This window comes from Rhinatrema bivittatum, chromosome 7 (assembly GCF_901001135.1).
Source record: "Rhinatrema bivittatum chromosome 7, aRhiBiv1.1, whole genome shotgun sequence".
In the NCBI taxonomy this organism is placed as follows: domain Eukaryota; kingdom Metazoa; phylum Chordata; class Amphibia; order Gymnophiona; family Rhinatrematidae; genus Rhinatrema; species Rhinatrema bivittatum.
This window is the reverse complement of record NC_042621.1, coordinates 116,290,080-116,309,095: the sequence shown is the minus strand read 5'-3', so window position 1 is coordinate 116,309,095 and position 19,016 is coordinate 116,290,080. Positions and strand designations below refer to the sequence as shown.

At 42.2% G+C, this 19,016-nt stretch overlaps 1 protein-coding gene across 1 annotated transcript in view; it reads right to left on the bottom strand.

Annotated features, from left to right (window-relative positions):
* Positions 1-19,016, bottom strand: part of SEC24C (SEC24 homolog C, COPII coat complex component) — a 241,340-nt gene that overhangs the window by 204,947 nt on the left and 17,377 nt on the right. Inside the window, 2 exon segments of the mRNA XM_029608970.1 lie at positions 4,894-5,032; positions 6,130-6,219. Of these exon segments, the coding sequence (XP_029464830.1) occupies positions 4,894-5,032; positions 6,130-6,219 (229 nt within the window).

Genomic DNA, 19,016 nt, shown 5'->3' with positions numbered 1-19,016 from the left:
CAGAGCACTCTTTGCCCCTTGTCTGGAGTTGCTCTTGATAAGCCAATCGTTGAGGTATGGAAAAACATGAATACAGTGCCTTTGAAGATAGGTTCCAACAACTGCCAGACACTTGGTAAAGACACGGGGCGCAGTCGCCAGGCCAAAGGGCAGAACGTGATACTGATAGTAGTTCCCGTCGACAAGGAATCACAGGTACTGCCAACCCATCTGAAAGATGGGGATATGGGAGTATGCATCTTTTAGACTGAGGAAGCAGAGCCAGTCTCCTGCTTTAAGAAAGGGAATCAAAAGTGCCCAACGAGACCATTTTGAACTTTTTCTTTACCAAAAGCGGTTTAAGGCCCTCAGGTCCAGAGATCACCGGTTTTCTTGGGAATTAGAAAATACCTGGAGTAGAAACCCTCGCCATGCTGACTGGGCGGAACGCATTCAACCGCTCGAGCCAGTACGAGGGCAGAGAGCTCTACCTGAAGTATCTGTAAATCCTCTGTTGCTTTCCACCGGGGTCACAGAGGTGAGCAGGGTTGAACTTGCTGGAAATGCAACTTCTAATCCTGTTTCACGATGGGCAGGACCCAGAGGTCCGATGTGATCGAGGTCCATTGTTCTGTGAACAGCTGGAGCTGACCCCCCCGGGAGGGAGGGGGGGGGGGGAAATCAGTGCCCCGCTGAGAGGCTGGCTCATGCTCCCTGGCCATCAGTCAAAACCCCGTGGCAGGGTTCAGCAGTGGAATGGTGGTTGTCCAGGGCATCAGAGGTTGTTTTGGCCTTGCTCTGGGAGGAGGCCATTGAGGCCTGGCCCTCGATGCTGGTGGGTAGTATTTGCGTGGTCCGTAAAAAGGCCTCTTCGGGTATTGCAGAGGGGGCTTCTTGGGCAGTTGGGTGTCAGAGGTACTAGTTGACAATTGCTGAAGGGTCTCCTGATAATTCAGAGCATAGATCTGAGGCACATAGCCAGGCCATCCGCCGACCCCCGATGCCCACCGCAGCAGCTCTCATTGCAGTCTAGAAGACATAAGCAGAGCGGACTTCATGCTTATTGCACTCAAGGCCATGCTGAACAAATTTTTTGAAATCCTCCTGGAATTGCTGTGGTAGGTGTTCACTAAACTCAAGGGCCTGTTTCCACAGGTTCCGGGAGTACTGACCCAAATATAATTAGTAACAAGCAATTCGGGTAGTTAACGTTGTGCCCTGAAAAATCCGGCATCCAAGGGCATCAAGGGCACTATGCTCCCGCCCCAGGGGGCCTGAGGCATGGTTGCAGATCCTCTTTGCCTTTTTCAAGGTTGATTCTACCATCACCTACTGATGGGGGTAGTTGTTGGCGCTCAAAACCAGTGGCAGGCTGGACTAGGTAGATGGCGTCTGTCTTACGGTTCACTGGTGGCACAGAGATGGGGTGCTCCAAAAGGCGGGCCACCAGCTCCTTGAAGATGTCATGGACCAGTACTGCCACTACCTCTTTCGGAGCATCCTTGAATTACAGAATCTCAAGCATCCTAAGCCTTGGCACCAATTCTACCATGGCCTTTACGAACCCAGCGAAGGAAAGATTCTCCGGGGGAGATTTCCGCTGCTCCTCCGGTGGAGAGGGCTCTGAAGGCAGATCCTTCGATTCCTCAGTGGAGGACATGGATGCCTCCCCTTCCCAGGGGTCATAAGGGGCCTCCCCTTCACTGTGCCCTTCCGGGAATGCAATGGGGGGGGGGTGGTCGATCGCCTATGAGCGCTCGAAGCACGTGCCTCGTAGGCACCGAAGAAGGAACAGAAGGCAACGGCGGACCTCAAGGCCATAGAAGCACCGACGGGTCCAACTGTGTCGGGGGGGGGGGGGGGGGGGGGAAGAGGGGGAATTGGGGGAACCAAAGGCACCGACAGCACCGAGCCAGATAGCCCTGGTATAGCTGGGAGGTGGCAGAGTGCCATGTGTCCCTGAGATGCCACTGAACCAGATGGCCCTTCCACCTCTGAGAAGTCACTCACCGGGATGGGGGCCGGTGGCAGCGAAGGGGCTTGGGGCATCAGTGCCAGCTGCGTCAGTAGATCACGGAGCAGCAAATCGAGCCGTTCCAATAAAGGCGAAAGCACCAGTGGAGTCGGTGGTGGTGGTCCCGGTGGAACCAGAGGATCGAAGCGCTGCAAGGCCCAGTCGACCGCCAACCACACGCGCCTCTCCAACTCCTCCTCAAAGGCAGCCAAGGACAAAATGGCTTGAGGAGGTGGAATTGGGATGTCCCTTAGAGCACTGGGGGACACAGAGCCCTCCACTTATGTTGGTGAAGGCCACGTGGAGGCTTCAGAAGGGTCGGAGAGAATAGTTTCCTCCAAGCAAGGCCGCTTCAGAGGAGGCACCGATGCTGATGCCTAGCCATGGTCTGGCTTAGAAGACAATGACTGATGCCTATGTTTCTTCGATCTATCTCGATGGTCACCAAGGTCTTTGCCCGGAACAGATGGCAATGGCGAGGAATCCAACCAGGAACAGGACGACAAAGACTGCAGTTGGTCCCCAGCTCCTAACTCGGGGCTGGGGAACGGTTGTGGGGGGGCGATCCCGACAGAGTCGAGACAAACCTCCTTCCCGAGTGGGGTAGAGGTCCCCAAAGTCGATGACAGATACGATCTTTTGGACCTGAATGACTTTTCCATCTCATCAAGACATGCCCGACGGCCCTTAGGGGGTCATCTGGGAACAGAGGTCGCAACCGAGAACATCATTGGACGCCCCCAGGCAGAGGACGCAGACCTTGTGGGGGGTCTGAGATGGACATCGCAAAAAGTACATGGCGCATGGTCGATTGTCAGCAGACATAGGGTGATGAAGCTGTCTGCGATCAATTGCAAAAGCTTGATGGACTTACCAGATCGCAGACAGAGGACCCCAAAAAAATATGAGGGATCCTTCGCGATGCAGGAAGAGAAAAAAAAAACTGCAAAAAGAAGCGCGAGCTCGATGACAGCGAGGCAGCAGCTTCGCAGAAAGAAAGAGACTGAAGAGGAACCCCATGTGAACATGTGGTTTGCGGCATGCTCAATGTACCAAAGTTTCTAGAAACTTTGACAAAAGATTTCCGTGCTGGGCTCCATCTGATGATGTCACCCGTCCCATGATGTCACTCATGTGTGAGGACTACCATCCTGCTTCTCCTTGGAGAATTCCAAAAAACATTCAGTGAACATTTAGAGAAGAGAAAGGAAAAGCTCACTTATAAAGTTTTATGAGTGATTTAAGGGAATGTTTAACTGTAATAGAAAAATATGATAACAGTTTTTGCCCTATTATGTGAATGGCAAAGGAACATTTTTTGTGTTTTTACATATCACAAGCTGTTTTTAACAATTCAACACATATATAAACTTTTTCGTTTCAACTGAATCACAAAGAAAGTCAGGTGTCACTAATGCGATGTCCTTTTGATTTACAGGATCTCTGACTTGAAAATACTATAATTTTCTGCCTCTCAGCCAAAACCTATGCATAAAACCTATGACTCTTTGGCCAGCCTGATAACTAGGAGTGGAACATTTTTTTGAAAACCTTGGAGCCAGATAAAATTCTTAAGGGGGGGGGGGGGGGGGGAAAGACTCTTTTTTCTATAGCACTTTCTAGCTTTTTTAAGCATGGGCTTTCTCTTCTCTCCCCTTCCTTTCTATCCCTACTCCAGCTTCAGCTTCTCTTCTAATGTGATCCTGCAGTAGCAGCTCTTCAGCCCAGCTCTGGTGCAGCTCTCTCTCGCACACTAGCTGCGGCAGTGTCTGTACAGCCCCAGCAGTAACTCCTCAGCTGCAGCAGCTCTTTCATGCTGGGGGGACAAGCATTAGGAACCAAAATGTAGGCTCTTGGGTGACCTGGCACCTGGGATGTTTTCAGCCCTGACGATAACCATGTCCATGTTTTATGCCATCAAGAAAACAAGAGTTCAACACAACTTAAAGGACACTCTAGGGTTTCTAGAATGCAAATCTGAAGAGTTTGAAAAGATAAATATGGTTATATGCCAGTTCTATTTGCTACCAACTCTTTGGTTCTGCTTTGAACTTTTCAGCTTGTCTCCCCATAAGTGTCCTTTCTTGGGCTGGGGAGGCTGCAAAGACAGTGCTCATAAACAGAACACCAGACACAATGCAACCATCACTATTATAGCTACATGCCATAAATACAGGACTGCTAATTCTATTCTCTCAAAACTTTTGTTAACAGGTGGGTAATAGCCAGGAAAACATTTTTGTTCATTCAAAGACCTCATAGAAAGGCATACTTTAAGTATGCCTTTCTATGAGGTCTTTGAATGAACAAAAATTCAGTATTTCACGGTGTAATTTGTCTGTATCTCTTGGGTTACTAGCTATTTGATATAGTGTATAAATACATGACTTGCATACCAGGTAGCCACTGTGGCGCTCGTGTTGTTCACAAGCAAGACAGATGGTGGGTCAAGAGGAAGAGTGGCTGCGGCTTGGCAAAATCTAGCCCGTCAAAGAGATTTAAGCAGAATGGGGAACCACTATTCTAGTCCCCGCTTCAGGTCATGGCACGCAGCGAGTAGCAGCAGCATGGCATACATAAAATGATTGAGTCAGCCAAAGCAGCTCTCCCACTTCAGTCAGCCAAAGCAAGAGCTAAGCTCAAGACACAAAGCCATGCACAGCAATATAAAAGACTGCAGTTGCTGTTGCTACAACTACCCTGAAAGAGAATTTTCCCCCAAGATAACCAAAGTCTCTGCTACTCTGGCTCTGTCAGAAATCCACTGCTTATTCTTGGAATCTAGCCAGGTACTTGTGACCTAGCTTGGCCACTGTTGGAACAGGATACTGGGCTTGATGGACCCTTGGTCTGACCCAGTATAGCAAGCCTTGTGTTCTTATGTCTAGAAGTACACTTACCTCTGCAGCTGACTAGCTGGAGCTGCAGGTCCATTCTGCATATCTCCCTGTCCATACTGACTATATACTGGACGTCCTGTAGGAATGGTAGGTGCTGTACTTGAAAGTGCCGCTGATGTGGGTGGTGCTCTTACTGGGCCTGATGAAATAGAAATAAAAATTGATAAATGTTTTACCATTTCTAAATGTTCCCATGACAATATTGTCAAATTATTTCATATACAAAGATGGTATTATATACAACGTTCACATCTTTAGGTGTCATTTACTGTATGCACACTCAGTTGCCTGGAGAGCAACTCACAGAGGGCAAGAATTTCTGGCAGCAGATAGTAATCTGCACCATCATATGCAACACACAAGTTCATCTCCCAGCAGAGGCTCTTACTCCTTGAAGGGCTGGTGATGAAACAAGACACATACCCCTTTAAAAAAAAAACAAAAACCAGTTGCCTGGTCAATCAGCAGCAGCAGAAATAGTTCCAGAAAAATCTGAATCCTGCAGTGCAGTAACACAATATGTTGAACTTGGCAAGGGAGATAGCAAGCAGCTTAAGAGCAAGCTGAGAAATAATACACTGCCTCCATATCCTCCAAGTGTTAAGTTACAGGAGCTAAGGAGAGGTACAAGAACACAACACTGTCTCTCTCTCAGAATCCCAGCAAACTGCCAGATGCATAAGTTCCTTGCACACGTCCTCCACAATGGCTTCCTCTTTTTTTTTTTTTTTTTTAAAGGAAAGACATGAGATACCAAAAGAAATTTTACTTCCATTGACATTTCCCACACGCACTATTTCCACTGTCACCCACCTGTTTAAAGTCGGTCAGTTGGGTCAGCTCCAGTGCATGATAGGAAGGTTTCTGATTGAAAATCATTCCATAATTCACTGGAGTGGACTATACAAGCACCATCCTATAATTAGCCTGTTAAGCTGGCAGACCAAAACAGTGCTAAACAGACATGAAAAAAATTCACAAACATTCACAGCCTCTTTACAGCAGATTAAAGGGGGAACTAGATGCTTAAAAATAATTTAAAATCAAGGAGAAAAGGTATGGGAAAACGGCAAGAACTTGTAATTATTAACTAAAGCAGGTCTAGCCATATGAATGGATACTTAAATTCAGATTGAGTGGGACTTAGAGGCTAATGACTGATTACCTTTGTCATATGCTTTTATAGTCACAGACATGGCCACACACAGACACAGAGAAAAAAATAATACCATTTACCTATATAATTAGGAGTGACAGAGGGGGAAGTGTCAGGAGTGAAAGAATCAGGTGAGTCCTTGATAGGGAATCCTGAAGGAGGGAAGTAAGCTGGAAAAGACAGAACAAACAGCTAAGTGAAGAATGAGAAAAAGCAATCAGGGAAGGTGGTGACAGAAATGGCTGTGTCACCACATTAATGCGCAGGCCACGACAGACAATGAAGCAAGGCCATCCATTCTTGGAAGCATCATACACTGTTTTATCTAAATTACATGTGAGGACATTATTTAAAGTAAATGTTGTAACTTTTTAAAAATGTTATCAATAGGTTTTCATTAGGTTAAAAAAAAAAAAAGAAAAGAAAAACAGGCCCATGTACTGCAACTAAACAGATTAGTCTGTACTTTTTTCCTCCTTCCCTCATGGCCTAACCTATAGTAGCCATCCAAATGAGAGAACCGCAACAGCTTCTCCTTGACCAATATGGGAGAAAGCTAGTGGCCAGGAAATCAACGGTAACCATGAAAACTGATTGGCTGTGCTGGCCATAAGGTAACCCAGTTTCAATTCCTGGATTAGATCTTCTGCACCCACAGATAGCTGGAGGTGCTACAGAGGCAGTGTCCACAGCCCAAGGAAGAGGGTGGGAAAGTTGTGGTCATCAATAAGGGCGACATCTAGTGGCCAGATATAGGGGTAGATTTTCAAAGAAGTGTGCACTACCCTGCGCGCATACATGGACGCCCGATTCTATAACATGCGTGTGCAGATGCGAGCATGTTATAAAATCGGGGGTCGGCGCACGCAAGGGGGTGCACACTTGTGCATTCTGCGTGCGCCGTCACCTGCAGCCTTTCCTCAGTTCCCTCTCAGTCCGCTCCAATTTCGGAGCGGACTGAGAGGGAACTTCCCAACCCCCTACACTAACCTCCCTTCCCCTAACCTAACCTAGTCCCCCCAAAACTTTATCTTACCTTTTGCGCCTGCCTCAGGGCAGGCGCAGGTTGCGCCTGCCGGCACCCTGCTGGCATGCAATCCCCCGGCACAGCGGCAAATGGCCACTGTGCCGGGGGCCTTTAGCCACGCCCCACCCTGCCCCCCCGGACTGCCCCCTCCCTGAAGTCCCGAGGCTTTACGCATGTGGCCGGGCCTTTGACAATAGGCCCGGCGCACGTAGGCCTTTAAAAATCTGGCCCTTAGAGTCCATGACTGCAAGGTTTCAGAAGGAACCCTGGTATACGGATCCCAGACTCAAGACCATTATGACCTCTCTGTAAAAAAAAAAAAAAAGAAAAAGAAAAAAATCCTTCTCCACTGAAAGAGACTCATCTCCCTATGCATTGAAACCTTTGAGATATTTTAATCTTCCTTTTCCTTTAGAGCAGTGGTTCCCAAACCTGTCCTGGAGTACCCCCAGCCAACTGGGTTTTCAGGATATGCATAATGAATATGCATGAGAAATCTGCTTGCAATGCCTCCCATAGCATGCAGATTTTCCCTCATACACATTTGTTGTGGATATTCTGAAAACCTGACTGGCTGGGGATCCCCCCAGGACAGGTTTTAGAACCTCTGCTCTAGATCTTTCAATCTATCCTCATATGCTTTAGAACAAAGACACTGATCACTTTAGTAGCCATCCTCTGGACCGACTCAAACTGGTTTATATCCTTTTGAAGGTGAGATCTTCATAATTGTTTATTTAAAATCTTTTCTATACCATCGCTAAGTTATATACCTCGCATTCCAAATGAGGTCTCATCAGGGATCCATACAGGGGCAATATCAGCTCCCTTTTTCTGCTGACCATTCCTCTTTCTATGCAGCCAAACATTCTTCTGGCTTTTGCTATTGCTTTATTCACCTGTTTGGCCACCTTATCTTCACATACAATCACCCCCAGATCCCACGCTTCTTAGAAGAATTTCACTTCCAATACTCTACCTCGAGTTTTTGCACCCTAAATTCATATTTTGTATTTTTTTTAGCATTAAAGTCTTAGCTGCTCGCCTCTAGACCATTCTTTGAGCTTCCCTAGATCTCTACTCATGTTTTCCAACCTTCCTGGCTGTCTAACAGATTGCAAATTTTGGTATTATCGACAAATAGACAAATCTTTTCCTAATATTACACACAAAAATGTTGAAAGGAACTGAACTGGTTTCAGGACTGATCACGGAGGCACACCAATAGTAACATCCCCCTCCTTAGAGGGGGATGTTTGTCACCTTTGTCACCTCGCGCTCAGTCATTTTCTAACCCAGTCACTCTAGGTTCCATTCCAAGGACGCACAATTTATGTCTTCTGTGCAGAACCGTGTCAAAGGTCTTCATGCAATCCAAGTACACTATGTCTAGCGGTCTTCCTCTGGTCACCGACTCAAAGAAATTGATCAGATTCATCTAACAAAATGTACATCTAGTAAAACCATGCAGCCTCGAATCATGCATCCATTGGATTCCAAAAAACTGCAGTACCCTCTGTTTTAGCAGCGATTCCATTAATCTGCTCATCACAGAAGTCAGATTAAGTGGCTTGTAGTTCCTAGCCTCCTTATCGCCACTTTTATGAATAAGAACCACATCCAGACTCTAAAGAAGCATTGAAAAGTTCAACCAGTGGAGCTGCAGGTACTATTTTTTTTCTTTTTTAAAGTTTCCTCAATACCCTCGGATGTATCCCATCCAGCCCCAACACCTTATCTATAAGTTTAGTTAGCTCCTCATGAACACACTGTTCTGAAAATCAATTGAAGTTCATCTCACATGCAATCTTATTTGTGTGGTCCTGCTACTGCACCTTCCAAAGTGAACACCAAACAAATATCTGTTAAGCAATTTTGCTTTTTCCTCATCAGCCTCTACATATTACTCCCCTTCACCTCAGAGTTTCACAATGCCTCTCTTGCATTTCCTTCTATCACTAACATATCTTTAAAAAAAAAAAAAAAAAAAAAAAAAATCACTGCTGGGAGACCGGATGGGCCATTTCAGTCTTTATCTGCTGTCATTCACTGTATTACTATGGGGACCTAAGTAGATGAATATTAAGGAAGAAAACGTCTCAATGTGGGCCCTATTTACTAAGCATTTTTCCTATAGATAACAGGAGAAAAATCTTAGTAAACCAAGCCCTTGTTTTGGAGCTGGTTTAGAATATTACAAAGCAGAGGGAAGGGGAAGAAGGCGAGCAATGGATGCTCATCTACCCAGAATGGCAGAAAAACCAATATCTTACTAGTGCTCAGGCTTCTGGATATATCCTTAGTGGGGCATTTCTTAATTGGTCTTGATCTATGGTCTCAAATATTACTTTGCATTGCTTGCATATATTTAGTCTAAGAAGCAGATTCTGATTGGCCTCAGACTCGCAGCAGGATGTTTCCCTACCCTTAAGATTGCTTGAACTGCTACGTTATGCACACAGAAAAAGCTTTCTGCGCTGAACACAGTTTGTGTGCACAAAGCATATTTTCTGTGCATAAATCCCAAAGAACAGGTCCTGGCACCCAAGTTAAGAACTCAATGGCTATACTCCCAACTCTGCTCCTAATTATGCACAGAACATTTGTTGTGCACATAAATTACACTTTATGCGTGGAAAACAATTTCTGCACATAAAACATGTTTTTGCTATGCATAAAATCTTTTTTGTGCACTTTTTTAAACTCCTGATGTATTAGCATACTATTAGCTTACTGTTAAAAAAATAAAAATAAAAAAATTAGCTTGTGAATTTCAATGCTCAGCTTTTTGCATTGAGCCCCAAGGGATGCACCAAAAGAGCAATTGCCATAAACAGTGCATGGCTCTACATTGCTCTTACGTTTTGGTTTATTAGATTCTCTCTCTAAATATCTGTCTATAATTTATTGTAAACCTATGCCTCAGCTTTTAATAATCAGGAAGGGAGATGCTATTGCTAAGAAACATTTGCATCAAGTGTTGGGCCAAAATTAAATTAACATTTTCAGTTTGAATTAATTTCTGCTTTTTCAGGATTTGGTCAAACTACCCTCCCTATAAACATAGATTAGTCAGTAAAACCAATTTACACTTTGTTAACCCTATATCATTTAGGCATAATTACTAAAGAAGCAATATCTCTGACTCAAGAAAAGCCCAGTGCCATCTGTCACTTTTATTTATTTTTTTATTTATTTTAGAAACTTTTATATACCGGCATTAGTGGGTACATCATACCGGTTCACATAATAACTTAAAGCTTGGAAAATACATTTCAACAAGGAGAATGTAACTGGGCGGGGGGGTAAAATAAATAGGCAGTAGGAAGGATAGATAAAACAAGAAATTCATAACCAAATACAGGTATAACAATTCAGAAACAATCCCCCCCCCCCATAAAATGCATGTAGTAAGAAAAGAAAATAAAGGAAATCTTATTCTCTTGACAAACATAAAATTTGTCATATCAGAATTAAACACAGAAGCAGAACATGACAGCAGATAAAGACCATACTGCCCCCACATCTATTGCTCAGCTTTATAGTCCCTTCCTCTCTGTACTTGTCCCATGCTCGCTTGAATTCTGATAAAATCCTCAACACAACACTGTCTTGTACCGAACAAAGGATATGCAGTTCTGGTCATCCCATTTCAAAAAAGGCAGACTTATAGAAAAGGTACAGAGAAGGGTGACAAATGATAAAAGGGATGGACAAAGCTCCCTTAAGGAGAAAGGCTGAACAGATTACACTCTTTAGCTTGGAAAAGAGACAACACAGGGAATATAATGGAAATGTATAAAATCATGAGTAAATGGAACAGGTTAAATAGGGAATGGTTATTTACCCTTTCAAACAAAACGAGGACTAGGGGACACTTCATGAAACTAGCAATCAGCAGATGTAAAACAAAATCGTAGGAAGTATTTTTTCCACTCGGCGCACAATCAAGCTATGGAATCTGCTGCTGAAGAATATGGTCAAGTCAACTTAACATAGTGAAGTTCAAAAGAGGACTGGATAAGTTCCTGAACGAAAAATCCATAAACAGGTATTGGCTAGGAAGCCTTGGGCATGAGAAACGAGAAATAGATTAACTATTGAGGATCTGCCAGGTACTGGTGTCCCGGACTCATCACTGTCAAGAGATAGGATGCTGGGTTTCATATACCTTGATCTGAGCCAGCATGGCACTTATATTCTTAGACCTTTTATATACCGTATATTTGAGCAGTTTTTCTACAGACAGGAAGGCAGAACAACCTGTAAAGTCACATGTACAAATGCTTGTAGTTTAATAAAATTATTAGCTGAGAAGTCACCATAGTGAAAGACTGATATGCAGTAGTGGAGAAAGTTTTAGAAAATGTGGACATTAGCCCAAATGTTTAGGAGCCAGGGGAAAAAAAAAATTATAGTTTTTTGAAATGTTTTTTTCCTCCCACTCTTCATTGCCTTTTTTTTCCCCCGTTTAAATTTTGCTCCTAATGTCCTCCAATCTCTCCTATCACTTTTTATCCATCCCCTCCAGTCTCTCTTCTCTGCTGACCAGTGGCAGGGGACTGCAGTAGATGGGGACTATCTGGAGTTCAGTAAGACCTTTCACACTGTTCCACACAGAAGACTGATGAACAAGCCAGCCAGTCTGCGAATCAGAAAAACAGTTATAAACTGGTCGAGATAGTTAAGCAACAGGATTCAGTATTTACTGAAGAAGAACTTGGAGTAAGACCACAGAAAACTGCCACAATTAGGAATGGAAGCAAATTAGACCTCAAACAATTTTCATAATACTGTGCATGCAAGGCACCAGTAAAACAAAGTTGGAAAAATAATGGATCCGGGCGGGATTCATCAGAGGGTATTAAGGGAACTTAGGGAAGTTCTGGCAGCAACATTCTGTCTGACCTTTTCAATGCTTTTTTTTGTTTTAAAGAGTCAAGAGTGATTCCAAAGAACTGGAAACAGAGGTAATTCTTCTTTACAAAAGTGGAAGCAAGTAGTTGTCTGAAAACTACAGTCTGACCTCGGCAGCAAGGAAATTAATGGAGTTGTTGCTAAGACAGTTTTTGGAGTCCATTACATTCTGGTTTTACCAGAGGTAGGTCTTGTCAGATGAACCTGATCAAGTTCTTTGACTGTGTGGCCAGAGAGATCAGGGGAAAGCGCCAGATGCAGAGTACTTCAGTTCAATAGGGCCTCTGATATGGCTCCACATAGATGACTTACAAACTGAGCATCATGTATAGGTCCTGAAGTTACTGAATGGGTTAGAACAGGGCTTCTCAAACCTGTCATGGGGATCCCCCACAGCCAGTTGGGTTTTTAGAATATTGAGAATGAATATGCATGAGATAAATTTGCAGATCACAGAGACTCAGTATATGCAAATGTATCTCATGCATATTTATTTTGGATGTCCTGAAAACCTGACTGGTCCCCCAGGACAGATTTTGGAAGCTCTGGGTTAGAAACTGGCAGAGTGAGAGTCACAAATGATGGTGATAAATGGAGTTGATGCCAAGGAAAAGAGGATTAACTAGTGGGATGCCACAGGGATCGGTCCATAGTCTGGTTCTGTTTAACATTTTCTTAATATCAAAAACGGTTTGCTGGTAACTCCTTATATCAATACAATTGGCCACACCAATATTAATTAAATGTAATACATTTTGTAGTTTTGTAGGACCAATACGCAAAGAGTCTGTATGTCAATCAGACCCACCATGGAATGGTCACATTATTTTATATTTAAACTATTTTTAGAATTTTTTGTATATTATTCTTAAAATGTTCCATACTGCCACAGGAGACTCAGTGCAAAACAGACTTATAAGCTATTTTGGTCAAATAATCTCTTTCTATATATCATCTTATGGGCATTCAGACGATCTGATTGAGCACTTACTATAGGACTTTAGACTACCTGATTGAAGACTTACTAAGAGTTGGGAGATGAGACTACCTAACGGACCCTCTATACGGACCTGGTTGAAGACTACAAGTGTTAGTAGGTCTCTTTCTCTCATTATCTGATGGGTGCACAAATGACCTCACATTGAGAACTCATCACATGCATAAGACTCGAGGCTACCTGATTGAAAACTTACTAAGAGTTGGGAGATGAGATGATCTAATTGGATGGTCAGCTTGATGTCACATCTGGAGGAGGTATAAAAGCCCTGTTAGTTCACCATGTTTTCTAAGTTTGCAGGTCTGAAAGCAGACAGCTGAGGAAGGACTTAAGCAGCCAAAGCCACTGTCTATGCCACTGAGAGAAGATTGTTTCTGCAAAATGTGATGATTTCTTTGAAGATGACGTACATTTGGTGTTTCCCCTGAAGCAGAACCATTGGTTTGAAATGCGAATGCGTCGGGATCTTACCTTGAGTTAAGTACTGTGACTGTGTTCTTTTGAATGGATATTTTATTAGGGTTGTTTTGATGTCTGGATTATTTGACCAAAATGGCTTATTAGTCTGTTTTGCACTGAGTCTCCTGTGGCAGTATGGAACATTTTAAGACATAATATACAAAAAAATTATAAAAATAGTTTAAATATAAAATAAAGTAATGTGACCATTCCATGGTGGGTCTGATTGACATACAGACTCTTTGCGTATTGGTCCTACAAAACTACAAAATGTATTACATTTAATTAATATTGGTGTGGCCAATTGTATTGATATAAGGAGTTACCAGCAAACCGTTTTTGATATTTTGTACTTGTACTTAAGATTTCTGGAGTACACTGTGTTTGGGCCAATTTGTTGTGATTTATAACATTTTCTTAAGCAATACTGGGAAAAGTCTGTTCTTTTTGCAGATAATACCAAAAGGTGAATTCCCTATTTAACCCATTCCATCCCATGTCATGGAAGGTATGGAAAACATGAGGAGGGATCTAGTGAAGCTTGAGGAATGGTCTAGAACAGTAGTTCCCAAATCTGACCCAGGGGGACCTCCACCAGCCAGTCAGGTTTCCAGGATATCCATAATGAATATGCATGAGAGATTTGCATACACTGCCTACATTGCATACAGATTTCATGCATATTTACTGCAGATATCCTGAAAACCAAACTTGCTGGGGGTCCCCCAGGACAAGTTTGGGAACTACTGGGCTACAGTCTGTCAGCAAAGATTTAATGCTAAAAAAAAAAAAAATGCAGGGTCATACATTTAGTTTACAAAAGCCCAAGGGAGCAGTACAGTAATGGGGCAGGGGGTTGAAGATCATCTGTGCACAAAACAGAGTGGGATCTGGGGGTGATATCTGATTCTCTTAAGGTAGCCAAACTGGCAGATAAGGTTACATCAAAAGCCAGAAGGATGCTTGGGTGCATAGGGAGAGGCATAGTCAGCAGGAAAGTGGAGGCGATATTGTCTCTGTTTTTGGTGAGACCTCATTTCGAGTACTGTGTACAGTTCTGGAGACCATACCTTCAAAAAGGATATAAACCAAAGCTGGTCCACAGCACAGCTCCTAAAATGGACAACAGTCTTCATAATAAGGCTGAGAGAGACTGACAAAGATCTGAACACACATACCTTGGAGGAAAGGGGAGGTATGATAAAAACATTTAAATACTTCTAAGGAATAAATGCACAAGAGGGGGACTTTTCTATGAAAAGGAGATTATGGAACAAAAGGGACATGGTATGAGTGTTAAAGGGGATAAACTCATGAGTAATCTAAGGAAATATTTCTTTACAGAAAGGGTGAAAGATACACGAACAGCTCTCTGCGGAGGTGATGGATATGAGGACAGTATCAGAATTTGAGTGCACAGGAGAGGGAGAGGAAGGGACTACAGAATCTAAGCAAGAGATGTGGATGGTCAGATTGGATAGGCTATATGGGCTGTATCTGCTGGTCATGTTCTATGTTTCTAGAGAGAATACTTTTTTTTTTACCAAAAACATGACACCTGGAACAGGCTAGGGTGGTAGGAGCCAAAAGTGGCAGAATTCAAACATGGGGATAGACACAAAAGGTCCTTAATGGAAGGGAAAGGGAAAGAGAAAAAGATCACAATTAAATAAGACGTATAAGTAGACTGGATGTAAAGATTCTGCTTTGGTCCCATCCTGCCTGAGGCTCAGGATACAAGATCAAGCTCCCTGAATGAAGTCACAAAGCACTACTGCTTCACCATGCTGTCCATCTCCACAACTCTCATGTTTCAATAAAACAGCAGAAGTGCCACGAAGGAAACTCAAACCTGCCCAAGTCAATCTGGTTACGCACATAATAATCACCTTACTTTCGGACAAAGCTGCTTAATAGCAACATTTGTTTTCCCTTTGCATAAGATATGAGCAGTCAAGAGGAATGGGGATACAAGCTTTCACAAAAATCAATAGCGAAGTTTGAGATTACATAAGTCACAGTCTTTTCTTGTGGGTACAGCAGACATTTATTTATTTATTTATAGGTTTTTATATACAGTCGTTCATCCAAGGATATCGCGTCGGTTTACAGGAAACAAAAACAATGACAGAGCGTCGTACATACATGTTGAAAGAAACCAGGGTTTTTGAGAAGCAAATTTTGTTGAGGCTCCAATACCTATTATATTGTGTGTGGCACACAGCAATGTGTGTTTTTATGTCTTGCCAAGATGCATTTTATTTATTTTTACTGAAATATTCTCATTTATCTCCACTACACCTTTCTTGCAAACCCAATTGCTATAAAAAAAAAAAGGGTCCTTGAATAACTAAATAGTAATATTAGTGACGAGAAAGCTTTGTTAGAAGATTCTGAAACTATTATGGTTGCTATGTTAATCCACCTGGATATGTATAGGCACCTTCATTTTCAGTTATTTTATTTTTCCCTGGAATTTATCAGTGTTTATAATAAATGCACAGAAACGGAAGAAAATCAGCGGAAAAAAATGAGTCTTTCACTCTTTCTTCCATTTGTGTTTGTTATAGCAAACACTAATAAAATGTCCAGGAAAAATAAAATCTAAAAACCAAGGTTCCTAGTTATGTAGCATTAAGGGTCAATATACAAGTTCAGGTGATAATTAAGTTTAGTCCATTAAAAAAGCATGTCTGCGACTAGTTTTAAATGTAATCCTCTCTTCATCAGGTCTGTGATAACTCAAAAACTAGTCAGAGATGTATGAAGTTAGTCCAGGTTCTGCCTATACGTTGGAGATGTTTGTAAAAGAACTCCTATCATGATTGTGGGGACAAGCAGCCATGAGAAAATTTGATCCCTACCTGGGATACTTACTGATCTCAGATGCAATTCACTAGTAATTATGCCTGTTCTTCATGTGGTTTAGAGTTCAACCCCAAGAGTCCCGAGGGTTAAAACCATTAATATAAAACAAATAGTGATAGCTTGCAATTTGTTTTATATTCCTGCTCATTATATCCAGGAACCTAACTTTTTTTTTTTTAAGTGATTGTAAGAAGTTATAATCAGTCGGCCAGCCTGCCTCCCTCCATTCCCATCTGGCCCCCCCCCCAGGAACAGAGGGTAAACCTGCTTGCCTCTCCACACTCCACTAGCAACCCAGCTAGCCAACAGAAGCCCCAAAAAAGGTCCAATCAAAAATAACAGAGCTAAAATTCTCTTCAGGTAGCATGACGTAATTTCTTTTACAGCAGATAGAACTGGTTGGTTTTGAGTTATAAGCAGATATACTTCATTCTACTATTTATAAATGCGGTAGTTTTTTTGTTTTGATAAAATTAATGCACACTTTCATTTTAGCACGCACTATATCAAAATAGTTCGTACTATTTTGATTTAGTGTACACTAAAAATTAACAAAAGAAACTGGAAAAATGCTAAAAATGACATGAAACATGTTTTGGCTGCATATTCCTATATGATTCTAAAGTGCTACTATACAAACGCCGCACTGTACAGATACAGAGGAGAGTCCCTGCTCCAGTTTACAATCTAGTCGACAAACATACCTGACAGACAAGAGTCTGTGAGAAGTGTATTTATTGTACAGAAGTATTTAAGATTTAAAATCAGCTTAAAAAAAAAGTGAGTTTTAAAACTGGCTTTGAACAAGGCCAGAAAGAGAGCATGAGACATGGTCTCACAAAGTTTATTTCAAGCACAGCACAGTAATTTGGAAAGCACGTAGTCAGGAGCTGGCAGTGGAGAAGGCACAGATAAGAGCAACTTACGGGGTGAACAGAGTTCACAAGGGAAGGAGTACGGCAAGAGAAGAAAAGACAGCTAATGAGGAGCTGCAGCACGAATGTATTTACAGGCGAGAAAGAAAAGCTTGAACTGTATGCACAAGTAGAAAAGGTGCCAGAGTAGCAACTTGAGAAGTGGGTTCACATGAGCATAGAAATGTTGAAGATAGAAAGTCATGCAGCTGAATTCTGAATAGATTGCAGTTCAGCGGGAGGTTACAAAAACACAAGATGCAGTAGTTTAAGCAGAAGAGGATAAGAGAATGGATGATTGTTTTAGTAGAATGCTCAGAAAGGAAGGAACAGACTTTAGCAAAGTTAGAGGAAGAATAGACTCACAATAGCAGTGTTTTCAATGTGCTTAAAGGAGAGGCATCAAAGAGAACCTCAAGGTCATGGGCCGAGAGAACCAGGAGGATAAGAATGCCATCCACATAAAGAGAAGGATGAGGGATAGTGGATTTGAAAAGGAAAACAAGGAGTTCTAACATGGCCATGTTAAATTTAAGGTGATGGGAGAACATCCAGGCAGCAACGTCAGATAAGCAGGGTAAAATTTGGGACTGGATTTGTGGTGGAGTAGATCTGGGAGTCATCAGCCGAAAAGTGGTACTGAAAGCCATGGGAATATATCAAAGCACCGAGGGAAGAAATATAGATAGAAAAGAGAATAGGGCCTAGGGGAGAGCCTTAAGTTACACCGACCAATAGCAATGGAGGAAGAACCAAGAGAGGATAAGGTAAAAGTGAGAAAGTTAAGAAGAAACCCAGGACAGAGCAAAGTCCCAACATCCAATCAAGTACAGTGTGTAGGACTGATCTGATGTCTGGGGGAATGGTGGTTATTCGTTTTTGCACCTTGTTATTAAAAAAACGAGGCAAGCTCGTCACATTTAGCTTTTGTGTTTTCATGTCCAAAATTTGAATTTTCTGGTTTAATGAGATCCTGAACAAAAGAGAAGAGCACCTTAGGGTTAAAACTGAAATCATGAATTTTTTTAGCATAATAGTCGAGTTTGGCTATTGTAATTTGATTTCTATATCTGGCAAGTAATACACGATATTCAGAGAGTGAGTGTATCGAGGAATTTCTCTGCCAAGCATGTTCCTTAAGCTCTAGTTTTAGATCTTTGAGGTTGTTTCTTGTTAATTTTTTATTTTTATATTACGGGGCTAAGTTTATCTGCAAGCTTCTGTAAGTTACTGCTTTATCAGAGTTGATTAATTCTATATTAGCTAAAGTTTCTGGAAGATGTTCAATTAAATTATCTAAATTAATAATGTTGCGAAAATCAAACCACCTTATTATTTTCTGGATTGCTTGTTATAGGCTCTTTGATCGACAAGGTGGCATGTATCAGATAATGGTCAGATCATGGGATTGGCTGGTATGTCACTGGTGAGAGGCTTCAAAAAACTGATAAAATAAAAATTAAGTCCAAAATGTGGCCAGTTTTATGAGTGGGTTTAACAACTATCAATTTTAAACCTATTGCTGATAGAATATCAATAAATGTCTCACAGGCCATTGAGTGTGGGAAACTATCTACATGTAAGATGAAATCACCTAAAACTACAGCTGGAATGTCAATAGTGATGATATTCAATAAAAAGTCCACTAAAGGTGAACAGTTATGCTGTAGAAGACCTGGAGGGCAGTAAACTAGCACTAATTGAAAGAGATTATTTTTAAATAGGCCAATCTCAAAAGGAGGGAGCAATTTCTATTTGGACTTTAGTTAGTTTTAATTCTTAGAT